The sequence below is a fragment of the Physeter macrocephalus genome, chromosome 3 (assembly GCF_002837175.3).
Source record: "Physeter macrocephalus isolate SW-GA chromosome 3, ASM283717v5, whole genome shotgun sequence".
NCBI lineage: Eukaryota > Metazoa > Chordata > Mammalia > Artiodactyla > Physeteridae > Physeter > Physeter macrocephalus.
Window position 1 is genome coordinate 3287902 of NC_041216.1, and position 18361 is coordinate 3306262.

The 18361-nt window shown below is 44.1% G+C and overlaps 1 protein-coding gene across 6 annotated transcripts in view; it reads right to left on the bottom strand.

The window, feature by feature from the left end:
* The window catches only part of NFYC (nuclear transcription factor Y subunit gamma), a 64569-nt gene that overhangs the window by 7135 nt on the left and 39073 nt on the right, over positions 1 to 18361 (bottom strand). For all 6 annotated transcript variants that reach the window (XM_024125422.3, XM_007108027.4, XM_007108025.4 and 3 more), the window contains 5 exons: positions 15625 to 15696; positions 14101 to 14214; positions 10444 to 10539; positions 4869 to 5042; positions 949 to 1107 (listed from right to left, as the gene is read on the bottom strand). In XM_024125422.3, coding sequence (XP_023981190.1) covers positions 949 to 1107; positions 4869 to 5042; positions 10444 to 10539; positions 14101 to 14214; positions 15625 to 15696 — 615 coding nt within the window. The remainder of the gene's footprint in view (positions 1 to 948; positions 1108 to 4868; positions 5043 to 10443; positions 10540 to 14100; positions 14215 to 15624; positions 15697 to 18361) is intronic.

The following is an 18361-nucleotide window of genomic DNA, read 5'->3' on the forward strand; positions in this document are numbered from 1 at the left end:
ATGGGGAGGGGGAGAGAGAGAGAGAGAGAGAGAGAGAGAGAGAGAGAGAGAGAGAGAGAGAGAGAGAGAGAGAGAGAGAGAGAGAGAGAAGGAGATGAAAAGGAAAGAGATAAACAGAGGGATATGCACACACTCCCCTTTCCTAAGCTTTCTCCTGGCCTATTACTCTGTTAAGAAGAACAGTCCCCCAAACAGAGTTGAGGATACTTTCTGAACTTTCTTCAAAGAGGAAGTGGTTAACCAAGTCCAAGTGAGTTTCTGTATCTGCCTACATTTCATTTACAATAGGAAGGGCAAGGGGCAGGAACAGGCCTGCTCCATGTCACTCATTTTCCAAATTTTTTTGTGGCAAATTGACCAATGAATAGATGGCAAGTGTTAAGACAAGGAACATTTTTTTTTTTTTTCCACCAAAGAACAAGTACAAGTGAAAAAGCCAACAAATCTAAGAAATGAAATCCCTCAAGGCACACAGGAAGTAGCAGTCCACAGTGAAGGAATGGATAAGTTAAATGAAAGCCAAAAATACACTTTGCTGCAGGCTCCACTGGGAACTGACTCATGAATATGCAACAAGTGTATTTATGGCCTTCTCTATACACCTCCCTCTCATTCTCTGCAAATCAAAAGACAGGACTAGGACTGCCTCACAGGGCCTTTGGGCCTTGGCACAGAATAGTGGTTACAATGATTTCTCTGCATAGGCCGAGTGAGGGGAAATGGAGAGGAGCTGCCCCATCATGGTGAGCCTGAATCTGGATTAAAGGAAAGCAGGGAGTATACAGTGAAGCAAGTTGTGGTTTGGGGTAATGGGAATATAGGTTTATAACAAAGTGTGTGTACGTGTGTACGTGTGTGTGTGTGGGGGGGTGTGTAAAATCTTTAACTATTTCCTGTTATACTGTTGAGCAAAAGGCCACGCAGACCTTAAGGCAGGGCAGGACTTACCGGGATCTGCTGGATCTCTCCTGTGTTTGTAATGATCTGCTGCATCACCTGCATGGTCTGTCCAGTGCCACTCTGGGCCTGCTGGGCTTGACCTTGCGGCTGGGCCTGGACAATCTGCACCTGCTGACCCTCTCCAACCTGCATGGTCACGGGTGTGGTCTGGAAGGAAGAGTTATGAGAAAGCTGACTGAGCTCCAGCCCAGAGCCATTAGGCCCACCAAGGGGTTAATAACGAGCAGTTACACTAGGAGCAAACCCCCTCCATGAATGCCTGACCTCATCACAACACTAACAATACTCAACCTACAGAATCTTTTGGGCTTAGAGCACTGTTAAAGTCACTCTCCAAAATAAAAGACAGGAAGGCCAGACGGATTTTTAGACTCAGAGTACAGAATATTTGCCTCGGCCCCAAATACCTCTATGCTTCAAATGTTTCAACTCTTTACAGCCCCTTCAATGATAGGCACATACGGTACAAGAGAGTCAAAAGCAACCATGATAATTTGCCTGAGACATGGCTGAAGTAAAGTCTGGAGCAGGTGAGTTTAGAGGGCAAACTAAATGGAAAGTGGGGTCAGTATGGGTTAACTAAGCTCAGGACCCTGGGCTCCTTCTCAGGCACGCAGGACACTGGAAGAAACATAAAGGGCACACTGGCTTTCACCCCCATTCAAGCAGCAGAGCGACTCCAGCCCACTCTGGCCAGCCGGCTGCTCTGGATCACAGCACTGCTTCCCACGGGGGAGGCAAACACCCTTTAGACCTGGACACTGTTAAGACCTGGACCTTAACTGAGGTTACCCGTAAGTAACGGAATTTAATAAAGCCAGACTTTTAACTTTCTAGAAACAGGAATCGCAGATTTAAGGAATTTCTGTCTAATGTATATGAAGATTCTGTGTTTCACGCACACTTAGAGGACTATCCAATGAAACTTGCTCCTTTGAGAGACAGTAGATTCAAACTGTCAAAAGGATCGGTCATTTCTTTAAATCTCAAAACTTTAGCCCTAGATGTGACCATTACAGATCCCAGCATATCTTGTTCATCTGGCGGTGGTGCTAGTGGAGCCTTTTAACCACACCTGCACCCCAACCCCTCACTTTGGATATGATTTCTCCCCACTCTGAATTAAGATCACCTCTTAAGACAACTCTGAGAGTCTTAATGAATCCTGGGCTTCAATCGATGCCGTTACTCTGATGCTCTCACTTTCTGACTGCACAGGTCTACTCTGCATCTGAAGTTACAGGGAAGGGCATATGTTCTGAGAACTGTAGACGGGACTCCAGGGATTACTAGGTAAGGAGAAATTACTACAAACTGCAGGAGGGTAGGGAAGAAAGATGACAGAGGGCAATATATGCAGTGGGTTAGGTCAACAGGAAACACCTCCTATACTCAACACCATGATTTCCAACTCAGCCTGTTCCCCAAACCTCCAGTAATAAATGTTTCCAATTTTATGACAAAAAACACAGGATTCACTTTAACAAAATATGCTTTTCTTTCAACTTTAATATGTATTGGTCCTGCAAAGGTATCTGAACTCAATTAGAAACAACGATTCCTGTAGGTCCAGGGAGGTGTGACACAGCACAAGGCCACCCTGAACCAGCCAGACAGCGAAAACAACAGGAGATGCTGGGAGGAACCAACTTCACCGCCCTCACAAGCCTTATCAGCTCCAAGCTGAGCAAGTCTGGGGTGGCAAAGAAGAGGTAGGTGAAACTCTCGCTGACTAAAAAAAATGCATACTGCCAACTCATCACTGTACTGCCAACTCAGTTTTCCCAAGAGTTATTTCCAAGGTATTTCTAAATCATTTCAGGAAAACGAGGGCTCGTGTTAGCATGGCAGATGTCAAATCACGTATGGCATGCCCTGCTGTCGGGGTATGACAGCCATGAGCTTCTTAGAATGGTCAGCCAATCAGAGCCAGCTCTTGGCAGACTCCCTTGAAGTTTGCTCTGTACAGGGATAAGCCTTTGGCAGGTAAAGCTCTCACCACTGCAGAGGCACAAGCATTAGCCAAAGAAGGTCCCTCAGGCATCATGGTGCAGTGGATGCCTTGAGGCAGGGACTGGGCTGTGGTCATCTTTAAACCCCGTCTGCCTAACACTGTGTCTTGCAAAGAGCAAGCACTCAATAAATTTCTGTTACATGGATAAGAAAATGAGCAGGGAATAAACCCTAAAATCATAATTAATATTTAAATCTACCCCTGTCCCAACCTTTTTTTTCTTTAGGCAAACCCAGCTCCTTACTAGAATACACATGGCTGTTTCGGATGTGTCCTCTGCCTATCTTTCTTTCTTTTTTTTTTTTTTTCCGGTACGCGGGCGTTTCACTGTTGTGGCCTCTCCCGTTGCGGAGCACAGGCTCCGGACGCGCAGGCTCAGCGGCCATGGCTCACGGGCCCAGCCGCTCCGCGGCACGTGGGATCTTCCCGGACCGGGGCACGAACCCGCGTCCCCTGCATCGGCAGGCAGACTCTCAACCACTGCCCCACCAGGGAAGCCCACCTCTGCCTATCTTTTCAACTTGCCTAGACGTTCCTCTAAGTTGACTGTACCCTCCCCTCCTACCATTTTCCCTGTGCTGTTTCTCACCTCCAAGCCTTTGCTCATGCTGTGCCCTCTCCTGGGAAAGCCCTCCTTCCCTCTTTGATTCATTTCCATTGTTCCCTCTAAGATTCATATTATTCCCTTCAGGGAACTTTCTCTGACACCTTCTTCCACCTCCCTCACATCTTTGTTAGGTACCCCTTTTGAAGTGCTCCCATAACACCCTCTACACAATCCCAAGAATATCTTATACTTCCCACGTGGCAAGCGGTGTAACCTTCAAGTATTTGTAGCCCCAACTAGATTCTTGAATTCTTAAAAATAGGGACTGTTTTATTCATGCTTGTATCCCCAACACATAGCATTGGACTTTATCTAAGAGGACGTTCAATGTTTGATGAATAAATAAATTAATGATTGGCAGGGAATCTGGAGTCAGAGCTCAGAAAACATAGTTCTCCCTAGGGGCAGGACAGGGATAAAGATGCAGACATAGAGAATGGACTTGAGGACACGGGGGTGGCGGGGAAGCTGGGATGAAGTGAGAGTAGCATTGACATATATACACTACCAAATATAGATAGCTAGTGGGAAGCAGCTGCATAGCACAGGGAGATCAGCTCGATGCTTTGTGACCACCTAGAGGGGTGGGAAAGGGAGAGTGGGAGGGAGGCTCAAGAGGGAGGGGATATGGGGACATATGTATACGTATAGCTGACTCACTTTGTTGTACAGCAGAAACTAACACCACAGTGTAAAGCAATTATACTCCAATAAAGATGTGGAAAAACAAAAACACATAGTTCTCTTCAGCCTCTCATGATCCCCAACAATGTGGATGTTACCGCTTTCAGACAGGGAAGGAATCTTCTGATTACCATTGTAAAAAGAGAAAGTCACCTAACACAAATTTGGTGGGACACAGAAATGATGGGGAAAAGGGGAGGAGAGGTACGTAAGCTGGCAATGATGCCTGATCTCCCCCTTGAGTGTACAAATTCCAATTCTGGTGGGAGACACAGACGGCAGGCACGGAGTCCACTTAAAAGATGTCACTATTCTTCATGGGGGCATTATAAAGATTTTTTTCCTCCTAAAATTTTTTAGGGATCCTGGAGAATGTCTTGCTCACTGCACGCTCCTCATATGACCCACAAGGAAACCAGGGTCCAGAGAGATCAGGTGACACATCACCTCAGTGGCTGAATCTGGGGAAAAGCCCAGGTCCCCAGAATTCAAATCCAGTCCTCTACAGTGATCTGACCGCCCCTCTGCCCCAGTCACACTTTGCCCATCCCAAACCTAAGAGGTGCCGTCTGGCTGGGCCGGCACCCTCCAAGGTTCACAGACCTGGCCCTGCTGAGGCTGTGCAATGATGATCTGCCCGGGCTGGATGGTGGTTGTGGAGCTGGTGGTCTGCTGGCCTTGCTGCTGCCCCTGGACCTGGACGGCAGTGGGCTGCTGAGCCAGCGTGAAGTAGTACTGGACGGGCTCAGCAGGAGTCACAGATTGGCGCACCTCCTCCTGTGGGGCAGAAGGAGGGGCAGGTAAGAGGAAAAGAACCGGCTCAGCAGCCGCCACAGTGAATTTCCACTCTTCCCCCAAACGGGCTCTGTGCAGTTGCCTGCTGAACGCTGAGCTCTCCACATCTGAAGCCAAGAGAAAGTGGAATTCGAAGAGACCAGTTGTGCTAAATCAATCTAAAAATAATAGATTCCATAGGCTTCACAAAACATACAGCCAATTTTCTGAAGTACAGAGTAATCACCCACTGCGTGATGAGCTGCAAATGGGCAAATAATTACCGTAACTAAAAACCACGCACTAGCAGTGCTTGATAGTAAATGCCGTCAAGGCCGATGATCTGAGAACAGTGCTAATGGCAAGCACCCCAAATACCATGCTCTCAGGCTGGCTCCCAATCTCCCAAATAGGCAGCACTCTCTGTATTTCATTCCCACCACCTCAGGAGGGAACGAGCAGGGGAAAAGGAAACAGGGCTTTTTCTGGATTGGAATTTCAGAATCAAATGTCAGGATCAAGAACACTGGTAGGCAGGAGCCCAGCTTTTCAGAGCATGTCGAGAGCTCTGTGGTCACTGAGGCCATGTCTATCCAGCATCACATCTGGTTTGGTGGTACTTAGCCACAGAAGCGCAACCCAGGGGGCCTGAGGGACAGCCCTCCACTGGGGTGGCCTCTGGCCGATCTGCTGGGTGAAGAGACTGTTCCTTCTTCAGCTGACGTTTTCCATGGCAGAAGGAGTAAACAACCCTCTCCCAGCCACCTCGAGCTCACAGCTGAGAGTGTAGGATGTTTACACACACTACAGCATGGTTACAGCCTGAGGGTCCAGGGTTGGCCGGCCCCTGACCACTGACACAGATCGGCGTCTGCTCCGGAGGGCCCTGCGACACATGGTGCCCTGCCTGGGACAACAAAAACAACAGAAACATACAACCACACTTGGGCTTGTTGAGCAAAATATCAGCTAAATTTACTCACTTCCATGTTGTGGACTAAGTTTGCCAGGTTCAAGGAAAGAGGAAAAGAAGACACTTCTTCAAGGTATAGAGACCCTGTGGACCAAAGCTCTCCAAAGTGACATTTACACAGTTGGTACTGACCCCATCCCCAATCTGTGCTTCCACAGTCCGTTTCTCATTACACTTTTTTTGTACTTTCTTGGAAAATTCCACTACTTTCCCTGCTAGAGTGAAAGCCCTATGAAGGCAAAGCCTTGCTCTCTCTTGCCCCCCACTGTCCCTACCACCTGTCTCCTTGCAGGCACTCAATAGCAGTTGATGAATGATGAATGGATTCATAGAGCCGGGCAGACAATTGGAGGTAGGAAAGTACTTTTTAAAAATTTTTTTTAAATTTTTTGTGTGTGTGTGGTACGCGGGCCTCTCACTGCTGTGGCCTCTCCCGTTGCGGAGCACAGGCTCTGGACGCGCAGGCTCAGCGGCCACGGCTCACGGGCCCAGCCGCTCCGCGGCACGTGGGATCTTCCCGGACCGGGGCACGAACCCGTGTCCCCTGCATCGGCAGGAGGATTCTCAACCACTGCGCCACCAGGGAAGCCCGGAAAGTACTTTTTTTAACCCAAGTTGGGAGTATGACAAAGTCTCTTGAACCCAACAGCTGTTAGCAATAGAAGAGAATCCCTAATTTCTTGCTACCTCTAGGATTCTGTGGACATAGTGCAGGAGACACTCCTGTCCGCTAAAGAACGGGGTTGGGTATTCTTTTGCTTGCCCGGTGACTGGGGGCCCGGGATACTAAAACTAGGACTTCTGATATCTACGCGGCATGTGGGATCTTCCCGGACCGGGGCACGAACCCGTGTCCCCTGCATCGGCAGGAGGATTCTCAACCACTGCGCCACCAGGGAAGCCCGGAAAGTACTTTTTTTAACCCAAGTTGGGAGTATGACAAAGTCTCTTGAACCCAACAGCTGTTAGCAATAGAAGAGAATCCCTAATTTCTTGCTACCTCTAGGATTCTGTGGACATAGTGCAGGAGACACTCCTGTCCGCTAAAGAACGGGGTTGGGTATTCTTTTGCTTGCCCGGTGACTGGGGGCCCGGGATACTAAAACTAGGACTTCTGATATCTAGCCCCTGAGAAACTTGGATCTCTGCATGACAAGGTTCCCTAATGGCCATTCACCCAGTCTAGGCAGACACTTGTAACATTCTGGGTTTCTAAGCTAGTCCTCAAACATGAACCAACTTTCTAAGTTAATGTATTCTGTGCTTCAGGCCCAAACAGTTTGAACCCTGGACATGATCATGCTGAGGCAGAAGCAAAAGGAGGTCCCCTTTTATTTTCATCTAGGTCTCAGTTTCCAGAACAACTTAACTGTGACAACATCACCTCCACTTCAACTCCAACTTCTCACCATTATAAATAAAGGTCAGCCAGTCAACTTGATCTTGGCTGTGACAGGGATAATACTGATACCCTCCTTAGCGAAGAAACAAAGGCCAACTACTCTTTTCAAGGCTCCTGAAATAGGTTCAATGAATTTATTTTCCACTCAGAACTCCCTTCCCATTCTATAAAAAAACATCAACCACTAAAATCCAAACTAACTTGGAAAAGCTTGTGGGTGATGAGAAGGTATAGAGGACTAAGACCCCTAGAACTAACTTGTAGGAAGTCTTGGGGAGTAGGGAGCCACTGGCATTTACCAGCCCTGACCTGTCATTGTTCTGTCTCCAGTTATCCTTGACTGTAGCTAATCTGCAAGTGAATATGGTCTTTTTGCCAGACAAATAGCAAACCCTTTAAGTACCACTTTCAGAAGCTAAAATATCCCTCGCCAAAAGCTGTGAGAACATGTAAAGAGCTTCTCCTATGATGCCTACTGTATGCTCTTAAACTGTTTATGAACTAGGCAGTGTCTAGGACACTTCTGTGAGTATCAAATAGAGGCACCAAGGTTTGTGTTGCGAGGACAGGCATGACAGTTCTCAAATCACTGGAATGGAAGGAGGCATATCTAAGCTTCCTCTGCATTATGAATACTCATTCCGCCAATGGAGGTCAAGCTAGCAAGGGAGTGATTATGCTTGGTTTAAAGAAATGGGTGAAGAGGAAATGACACTTCAATGAGCATGAACTTTCAACTCAACAGTTTTAGTGGGGCAGAAGTCAGGCCTCAACTATCTTCTGCTTGAGTAGTCTTTACTTGCTTCCCCAAAGGACAAGAAGACATCCCCATGCATCTCAGAGAAGTCAAGGGCCTGAGATCCACAACTCAGTATTTCTGGCTCGTTTCTTTCCCCAGCAGTGGGAAATCACCCCCTGTGCTAGAACAATCTCTGAATGACTGGATCAGTCCAGAATGGGGCACTTGCCCAGCTTTAGCAGTGGCCTCCCCAACCAGAGTGCCTGCTCTTGGAATCTCTTCAGAAGTAGAGTCTGATAGACAACGCCAGAGAACGAGCAGCCTCACATCCTAGAGCCATCACCACAGTGCCGTGCAGCCAGCCCCAGACTGGAAAAAAGCACATTTGCTTCAGTAGCAAGAATGAACTGCTGCCTCCTTCAGAAAGGGTGAGTTTTGGAGAGTAGGTGCTTTTAAAGGACTTAAGGAAGGTGCCAGCCAATTTGGAGCTTGGGAAAACGTCATGTCTACAGAGGATTAAAAGTGCTATCTTAGAATTTCAGGCCAGCTTTCAGCAATCTCAACCTTTCAAAGGCCAGGCAGTAGCTGTCCCGAATAGGATGCCGATCAATGGCCTGAACACCTGCAAAGAACTGAACATGTTCAGTTCAGAAACTGAGCTGTTTCAGCTAGACACACTTTAAAGGAGATGGATCATAGCATTCTGAGTCAGGCTAGGATGTAACAAGGAGCTCTCCGACACCCTAAGAGAGTCAAGCACTGAGGACGCTGGAGGAAGGGAGAGGACATGACCATGCTCTCTAGCCAGCTGGCTCGGCAGGCAGCCCCAGGGAACAAGCAGGAGTTGGTGCAAGGAGCCCAAGCAAGGCCTGATTTTGTCACAGAGCTCACCACCTTGGTTTAAAGGGGGCTTCTGAAACAAATTCCAACAAGGAGAATGGGTGAATGGTATCAACTGTTCTGAAGGAAGAGAAGTGGTCTCAGTTCTTGTTGTAGTGACTTCTCAGAGAGGAGGGAAGCACTAAGAGGAGGAACTGAGCCGTGGGCACAAACCTGCAGTGTTTCAAAGGCGATGCACAGCGGGACGACCGTGGCAGCCTGCCGCTGTAAACATCCGACTGAAAGCTCCCTGGAACGCCTTACAGCTTCCAGTCAAGGATGTTTACAGTAGCAAAGACTGCCCAGAAAGAACGAAGACGCAGTGAGGCACCCCGCTCTAGGAAGGAGGTGCAGAGGGCTGGCTAACCCAAAGAGCCTCAGGCAGGGTCGGGATTACAAAGGGTGTTTAAGATGCCCACTTCTCCTACACTCTCTTACTCGTTATTAACATGAGACGGCACAGGAGAATGGTCGTCACTGAATGACTCCTGTTTCTAAGGACACAATACACTATGAAATAATTCATTTAAAACACTTAAAATTTTATTAACAAAACAGAGAAAGCAGATCAAGGCTCAGCTTTGCTCCTGCCAGACTCGGCCACTATTCCCCAAGCATCTCTACTACATCTAGCGAGTCATGCAATCTGCATGCCTAAAATGATGAGCTATACAGGAGAGGGGTCTATCACAATTGCAGTTAAGAGCTTTATGCACCCGAAGTGGTGAAAAACAATGGTGTGACCTTTGGAGAGGAGCAGACAGAAGAGCAGGAAAGGCAGACACTCACATTCTTTCTCATGACTGCTTAGAAAGGTTGCTTAAGTGGTGGTTCTCAAATATGGTTGCACATTAAAAGCATCTGGAGAGCTTTAAAAAGCACTAATGCCTGGGCCTCCCCCTCGCAGATTCTGATTCAGCTGGTGTAGGGGCGGGGCCTAGGGACTGGTATTTTTAAAACCCTAACAGGTGATTCTAATGTGCAGCCAGCACACTGTGCAGAGAACCACAATCTAGACTAAGAGAAAACCCAGTCCACTCACTCCAAACACCACTATGCACACACAGAAGCTGTTTCTTGGAAATCTAAAATCTGTAACTTGCTCTCCCATCCCAGATTAAAAACTCTGACAGACTTCCTAGGATACCTCAAAATGAGCCTCACTTTACTGTTGTAACTAAAGTCTTTCATTTTGTCTGTTTTCACTGAAATACCACCTCAGAGGCACTGAGTTAAAAGCATCCCTAAATGAGTAACAGAAGGAGGTGTTAAGGATGGATCTGGTCTACAGAAAGAAAAGCAAAAGAAGAGCAAATGACTTGTGCTGAGAGAGGAAAAGCAGCGTATCTGACACCAGGATGCAAGGCGCTCTCTAGTCAGCAGCAGCAGGAGCGATGCCTTCCCAGCTCACCTGACGCTTTGGTGGTTTCAGCTCATCTCTTGGAACAATATCGATGAGAAAGTCAAACTGATCAAATTTTGTAATTGCCATGGCGATATCATTCCTCTGTAACAAAGAAAAGCAGAGTGAAAAATTAGCCTGGGGAGAAACTAGTTCACCTGGCTTTCTACTCTCCAAGTTACAAGTTAGGTAAGATGATGACTTCTAAACCAAACTAAATACCCACGGCCAAGCCTACAGCCAAAAGTAGTACAACCAAACTCTTACAAACTTCAAATGATCAGACTTGATGGACAAACACTGACAAAAAAGAGATAAATGTAGCTCATGCTCTACAAACTGTATATTTGAGCCTCCAACTATTACCGTCTCTGCTGGATCTTAAATTATCATCCTCCAGATACATCTGTACAAATCTAGCAATCTTAACTGACACGTTTCTGGTCATTCTGTGGTTAGCAAGGTTAGACTATCATTCAACCTCATAACCTTTTTAAGCCCTTAAATAATATTTTGGCTCTTTGGTTCACAAGTAGTTATCATCTATTTTGAATCTCTTAGCTGAAATCCTAATTCAATAACTTTTTGCAATATTTTCTAGTCATTGGATCTATATATGTTAGTTCCTACAGGCTACAGTTTTTATTTTGAAATTCAAAATCACAATGTCAAATCCACAGTTTAAATCTTGTTCCACGTGACATGAACACTGGAAGTCTGAAGTCACTAGAATAGAGGCAGGGTGGGTAGAGACCAAGTCAGCTGACTAACGCTACTGAAACCAAGGCCTGCTCTGATGGCGTTCTTTCTAAGAGTGACATTCCCTTTCTTTAAATAATAAAATAAAAAGATTTTTAATTAAAACCCAACACACTATGTATACTTAAGATTTGTGTACTTCACTGTATGACAATTTTAAAGCAAAGGAATATACAGAAAAAAAAATGAACTATGGTGAGTGATACATATGTTGAAGTGTTCAGGGGAATGTAAACTTTTAAATGCATTTAAAAATAGATGACTTGAGGACTTCCCTGATGGCGCAGTAGTTAAGAATCCGCCTGCCAATGCAGGGGACACGGGTTCGAGCCCTGATCCGGGAAGATCCCACATGCCACGGAGCAACTAAGCCTGTGTACCACAACTACTGAGCCTGCGCTCTAGAGCCCACGAGCCACAACTACTGAGCCCACGTGCCACAACTACTGAAGCCCGCACACATACAGCCCATGCTCCACAACGAGAAGCCACCACAATGAGAAGCCCACTCATTGCAACGAAGGGTAGCCCCCACTTGCCCACACGCAGCAATGAAGACACAGTGCAGCCAAAAATAAATAAAAAATAAAAACATAAATAAACTGACTTTGGAGCAGCAATGGTGGCTATGCATCTTCAAAAAAAAATAGATGACTTGATGGATAGAGGGAAAGACAGACATGGGAACAAAACAAGTAAAATGTTAACGGTAGGATCTAGGCGATCAGTATACAGGTGTTCACTGTAAACTCCGCTTATGTTTAAATTTTTTTGTGTGTTAGCATGTTGACTTTTGTGTTAGCATGTTAGTCAACATGTTAACAGAAATCTTTAGCAAGCTCTATACATCACATCTTAAAAGAAGGTGACTCATCAGACAAAATAGGAGGGGATGGAAATTTTCCTTCCCTTGTCTTTGTGATGGCCCCAAGCCATTGAAATGCAAAACTCCAGTCCACCCTTCTTGCCAGCCACCAGCTTGATAATAAACCCTCCCAACCGAAGCAGGGCACATCTTAAGGCTGCCAGGTCTCATTTAAGATTAGTACGATATAGTATCACATTCCTGATGATGTCACCTACTCAAGCTACCCAAATGGCTCATCTATGGATAGAATGAGGGGGAGAAAAAAAAAAAAATCACCTCCAAACATACACAAAAGTGTTCTACAGAATTTTGGAAACAGATATACTTAAATGGGTCTTTTTAACATTTTTATTTTGCCTTTTTTAATGCTAGTATTTTACTGATTATCATATTTAGTAAAAAAAAAAATACAGAAATCTGAAGTACACAGCTTGATGAATTTGAATAAATATATGCACCCAGGTAGCTATCACCCAGATAAGAACAGACAGTTTCCTTCTATCCCTTTCCAGTCAACTTCCTTCCCCTACCAATCTGAGGCAACAACAACTCTGATTTCTATCATCACAGATGGTGATAGTATATGGTGTCACGTGCTATGTAATTTTTTCCTCTGGTTTCTTTTGCTTAATATTATTGAGATTCATCCATGTTGTTGTATGAATAAATAGTTTGCTTCTTTTATTGTTGAGTAGTAGTCCATTTTATGAATATATCAATTTGTTAATATATTTACATCTTGATGGATTTTTTAGTTGTTTCCAGTTTTTGGCTATTATAAACAAGGTTGTTATGAACATTCTAATACAACAATGTCCACACTTTTGGGTGTACACGTAGGAGTGGAATGGCTGGGTCTTAGAATAAGGAACATGTTTAACTTTATTAGAAAGTGCCAAATAGTTTTCCAAGGTGATCTCACCTTACATTCTGACCAGCAATAAATGTTTCAGTCACTTCACTTCCTTGGCAACACTTGGTATTGTCAGTCTTTTTTATTTTAGCCATTGTAGTGGGTGTAAACCAGTACCTCATCGTGGTTTTAATTTTTATTTCCCAGATGACAAATGATGTTGTATACCTTTTCATATGCTTATTGGTCATCTGGGTATCTTCTTTTTTGAAGGGCCTGTTCAAGGGCTTTGCCCATTTTATTTTTTAATCTGAATTGATCTTGAAGGTAGCTTTAATTGGATTTCTCTAGATTCATAGACTTCCTTCAAGACAGCATAAAATAAGTTTTCAATGTCTAGCTGCACTAGAATATAGACTTCCCAAGGGTAGGAATTTTTGTCTGTTTTGTGTATTAGTCCCCAGGGCCTAGAACAGTGCTTGGCACATTGTGGGTATTCATTTAATATCTGTAAGATAAATGAATAAAAGCATGCATTTTCAATTTTGGAGATAAAGGGAAACAGAAAGCGTAATTTACTTCCTTGGCTTTGTTGTTAAAATACTGTCACTCTTGTATCTGTCACACCCTTCCTCTTATGTCTGGGAACCCTTTCCTCTAACAACTAGGGCCTGGATGTTGAGTGGAGGGCCTCTAGAGCCAATGACCAAGGGGTCCTCATACAACATCAATGCTGATTTGCTGGATTAAAATAAAAAAGGAAACATGAAAGAAGAAGAAAAGGATTCCCAGGAAAGCAGGGAAGGAACAAAAAGGCTAATGAGGTTAGTGAGACTATTCTTCCTGGGACTGTTCTTTTCTGGAGTCTCTCAAGGCTTCCAACCAGAAGTTGTTTAGATCTGGAAATAGATAAATACCACTTTAGCCTCTGTTTATAGTGAGAGCTCACCAAGTACAAAGTTCAGTCACTGAGCTGTGAAAAACAGGAGAGTTGGAAATTAAGATTCTTGGTGGGGAAATACAGACTATCTTGGCTATATGGTCTGCCTGCCTCCCACCAGTAGAGGAAGATGCCAGTTAAACATATCAGCTTGACAGAGTCCCAAGGAAAAATAAAAACTTTGGTCCAAAGCCATGCAACAGAAGAAGGCAAAGGCAGCTCTTGCCTAATTTTCTACAATATTACCTGAAGAGTCCGGCGCTTGTTATCCTCTGTGTGGATCCAGGCTCGAAGAGTCAACTCAGTGATAAAGATCTGGGCCGCCTTGGCAAACAGCACAGGGGCTTCTGCACTGATCATCTGCAACAGACGTAGGCCCTCCCTGTCAATCACCAGCAAGTCATTCAAACCAGTCAGTTCGTCCCTTACCTCATGTCCTGCTCTTGGGCTATGGGGCAAGGGCTAGAAAACAAGAAGGTGGTAGCCTTACAAGATTCCAAGGTAAAATAAATCCACGAGTAGGGACAAAGCAGGTAGCAGACAGAAGAAGGGAAGAGGGAACAAGGATATTTCTCTAGCACCTACCATGCATTTTCTTTCTCTCATAATAGCCTTTCAGAGAAACTAGGGTTTAGGAGAGATGAAATGATTTGCCTATGGCCATAGAGCCAGTAAGTGGTAGGATTTAGGTTTTAATCCAAAGGGAGACAACGTGGGGAAAGATAATGCGTATGAGAGCCAATGGATTTAGGGAAAATCTCTGGCTTCCCATCCTTTTGGGCTTTATTTTTCACATAGTGAAAAAGAGGATAACAACCTTCCAGGGTTGCTGTGGGAATCAAATGAGATAATATATATAAAAGCACCCAGCACAAGGCCTGGCACACAGTAAGTGCTCAAGTAATGCAAGCTGCCTTGCCAAGTCGGAATTCTAAGTTCAAACTCTTGGTCAAACAAAGCTCTGAACCCTTGGTGAGGTGGTCTATGCAGGATACAGCCACGGGAAGAGCTCTGGAGTTAAGGAAGCAGGAGGTGAGAATTGGGATCTTGGTTCTCCTACTCTGGGTGAGCCACTTGCAACCTCTTTGTGTCTATTTCCATATCTATAGAATGGTGAAACTAACAATTCTTATCCTATCAAATCTCACAGGGTTACTATGAGGAAGAAGTGGGCTAATAAAAGGGAAAACTGTGGTAAACTGTTAGCTTTCCACACAAATACAAGAGACTATCAATTTTGAGTGGAAAGAGAGACAGTTGCTCTTTTCCTGTTAGAACTGTAACAGGAGGTGGACTCCTAGGAATACAGAAAAGGCCACCCCCAAGTAAATCCTCTCACAAGTATAAATCATGTGAAACAACTCACAGATTGAAAAGTTAGAACAAGTGCAATATCATCATCAAACATTTCGTAGAGCTCAGATCAACAAACTAGAGATTGCAATAAGATGCTAGGAAGACGTCACTGTCCTGTTGATGTGATGATACATGTTCACACTACATAGTGGAAAGAATTGGGCGATTCAAAAAGCAAATACTCAGCATCTTTTCAACATCTGGAAAACAGGATATCCCCAATTTTCAGAGAAGACCATACAACAATTAAAACTGTTCAATTTTAGCTCACATAACAATTTTAGAGAGGATCCAAATAAAAAAGCGACAATATTATTTTCATTTTTGCTTAAACTTTGAGCTCTAGAGAAATGAGCAATAATTTTCCCATCGTTTTACTTTCAATATGAATAATGAAAATGAATGTGAATTCACCTTCACATCTTCATCCAGTTTCATAATCTTCTTAATACGAGCCAGTGGGAGTTCCTGTACTCGGAAATCTTTCTGAAATGAGTAACAACAGGTACATAAATGGTAGGAATAATCAACAGGGCATGACAGGCAGCATGAAACACTCTGATTGGTTTAGTCCCTCCTTTCAGAAAATATGGCAGGAGAGGAAGTACAAATGAAATTAACAAAATACAAGCTCTAGAGGCAAAACACTTCTTAACCAATGCAGAGCTTCAAACAAAGGGTTTCAGGATAAACTTACGATGGCTTCTAACAGTGCCCTCATGAAAAGTGTCCCCAAACAATACCAGATTCTTTGCCAGCACGATATAGAGATGTATTATACGTGTCTTCCCCCCCACCCAAGAAAGTTTACCAGCTTGCATGCAGATTAAAATGAGATTTTTGTCTTAGGGATTTTCCTTCACTTCTTCCTTCTAATCAAGGACTGCAAGGGCAAGTGCCAGCAGCACCTGACCATAGTGACTGTTCTCATCAGCCAATGTGGCACTGCCTATTTCTGACCTTTGCACTAATGTGACACCAGAAATCGGGGAGGAGCTCCTTTCCCATCACAGCAGCAAAGGCCTTGTCTCCAAAATCTGCTTGGGGGTGGGGGTGGGAGTAGAAGAGTATGGAAAAAGGGTGAGGGTGAATTTATCAGCTGTCATTTAGGAACAGCCCTGTCAATTTTTTCTTAACAAACAAGACTAAGCTTGGGAGAAACCATTTAACTTTATTGTGGATAGGATTTAGGAAAGGGATTTTCGATTAGCACTACTCAATTACTTGCAGTTTAAGCGCTTTTTCATTTTATTTTGATACTACTGGTATTTAAACACATGGCCAATGATGGATGCAATTCTAGAAATAAAAATCAATTTTGGGTTTCAGAGCTGCAATGAAGAGAAAGGTGCAAAGGCAGAGATTAGCTAAAATCAGCAAAATCCCTGCTGGGACTAGGTGTCAAATGATTGATTCTATAAGTGGTCTGAAATGTGACTCATCAAACCCAATACGCTCACCTGGGAATTTACATCATCACATTACGGAGGAAGCAGCTCTTATTTGAGATTTGGTATAATTAACATGCATTAGTGAACTTTCTTTTCCAAGACCAACAGAAAACCTCAACTATACATCAAAGAAGGCAGTGGGGCATTTTGGAAAAACATCACCAGCCTTCCCAGAATCTATTTTATGAATACAGAAGAGCAACTATTAGGATAAAATGTACACCAAGACATCTTACTTACTTACTTACTTACTTTATTTATTTGGCCATGCCGGGCGCCAAGCAGGATCTTAGTTCCCCGAGCAGGGACTGAACCCATGCCCCCTGCAGTGGAAGCATGGAGTCCTAACCACTGCACGGCCAGGGAAGTCCCAAGACGTCTAATTTCTCCACCCAAACCCAACAAGCTGCTTGGCTACCACTCACCTCTACAAATTTCCAACACTAATTTTTCATCTTTTCCTTTTCCAAATTAGGTATCAGCATTTTCCATAAGCCTCTAAAAATCTAACCCTGGAGTGGTAGAGGCTTAGAAGTCCAGTTTATTAAAGTTTCACCAAAAGGAGACAGCAGGACACATACTATTCTTATTTTTTCTCCTCCTTTTTCATTTATTACTTCATGCAACTCAACTAACAGCAAATGTATGATACCTACTACTATGTGGAAGATGCAAATATATTCTTACCTTTGAATAGCCAAATAGTTTAATTGTTAGAGACTATCACATAAGAACATTATAATCCCCTATCCTATACTAGAATGAGGGTGTAAAATCCCACATGGAAAAGAAAGAAATGACCAGCTGGCAATGGGGGGTGTGGGGCGCCGGAGTGAGCGAGAGGAACTGGCAAATGTTCCACAGAGGGGCTGAATCTGAATTATGTCTAGGGATACTGCAAATCTGCTTGCTGGAAAAGTATGTTATTCATACAGAGAAAACAGCATGCACAGAAGCACAGAGACAAAAAACCTGGCCTATTTAAGTTTTCAACCTTAGTACAGAGGGGAACAGCAGGAAAGGGAATGCTGGATTGGGGCCAGACTCTAAAGGGATTTTTAAAAAAACATTTAACTACAGAAATCAATCACTGGTCTTCCTTCTTGTGTGGCATATCACACAAAATGATGATGTTAAACAGAAATGCCAAAGAGAATACTAAGGATGATAATTCCTTTGGAAGGCCTCCCAGGATGATACACAAAGAACAAGATTATGACCACAAGATTTAGGTCTCTTGCAAGTGTGCTCTCATTTGGCTTGGTTATTTAATGTAATTCCCACAAGACTGTTCTAAGATTACTTAACTAAAGCCCAAAGGTAATAAAAAGACCTCCTTCCCTAACTTGAAAGAATAAAATATTACTTTTAGAATTTCTACGAGACTATTCTTTAATTAAAAGAAAAAACAAGAAAAGGTCAAGGATATCATCCCCACCTTGATGAGGTGTAAAATGAGGCAGAAATTTACAAAAAGCTCTGCTCTAAGCCCCACCAACCTTTTCTTTTGTGAGAAACTTGCTCATGATCCCCAAACCTTGAGATCTTAAAGGATCTTCAGATGTGCGTGTGTGGCTCATTATCGCTGACAACAGTCCAGTTTTCTATAATCTCAGCCTAGCTTTCCAGTCACATGTAAGGGTTTATGACAAGCTTATTGGAGAGGGGAGCCCCTTCACGATCAGTAAATTGGCTTTCAA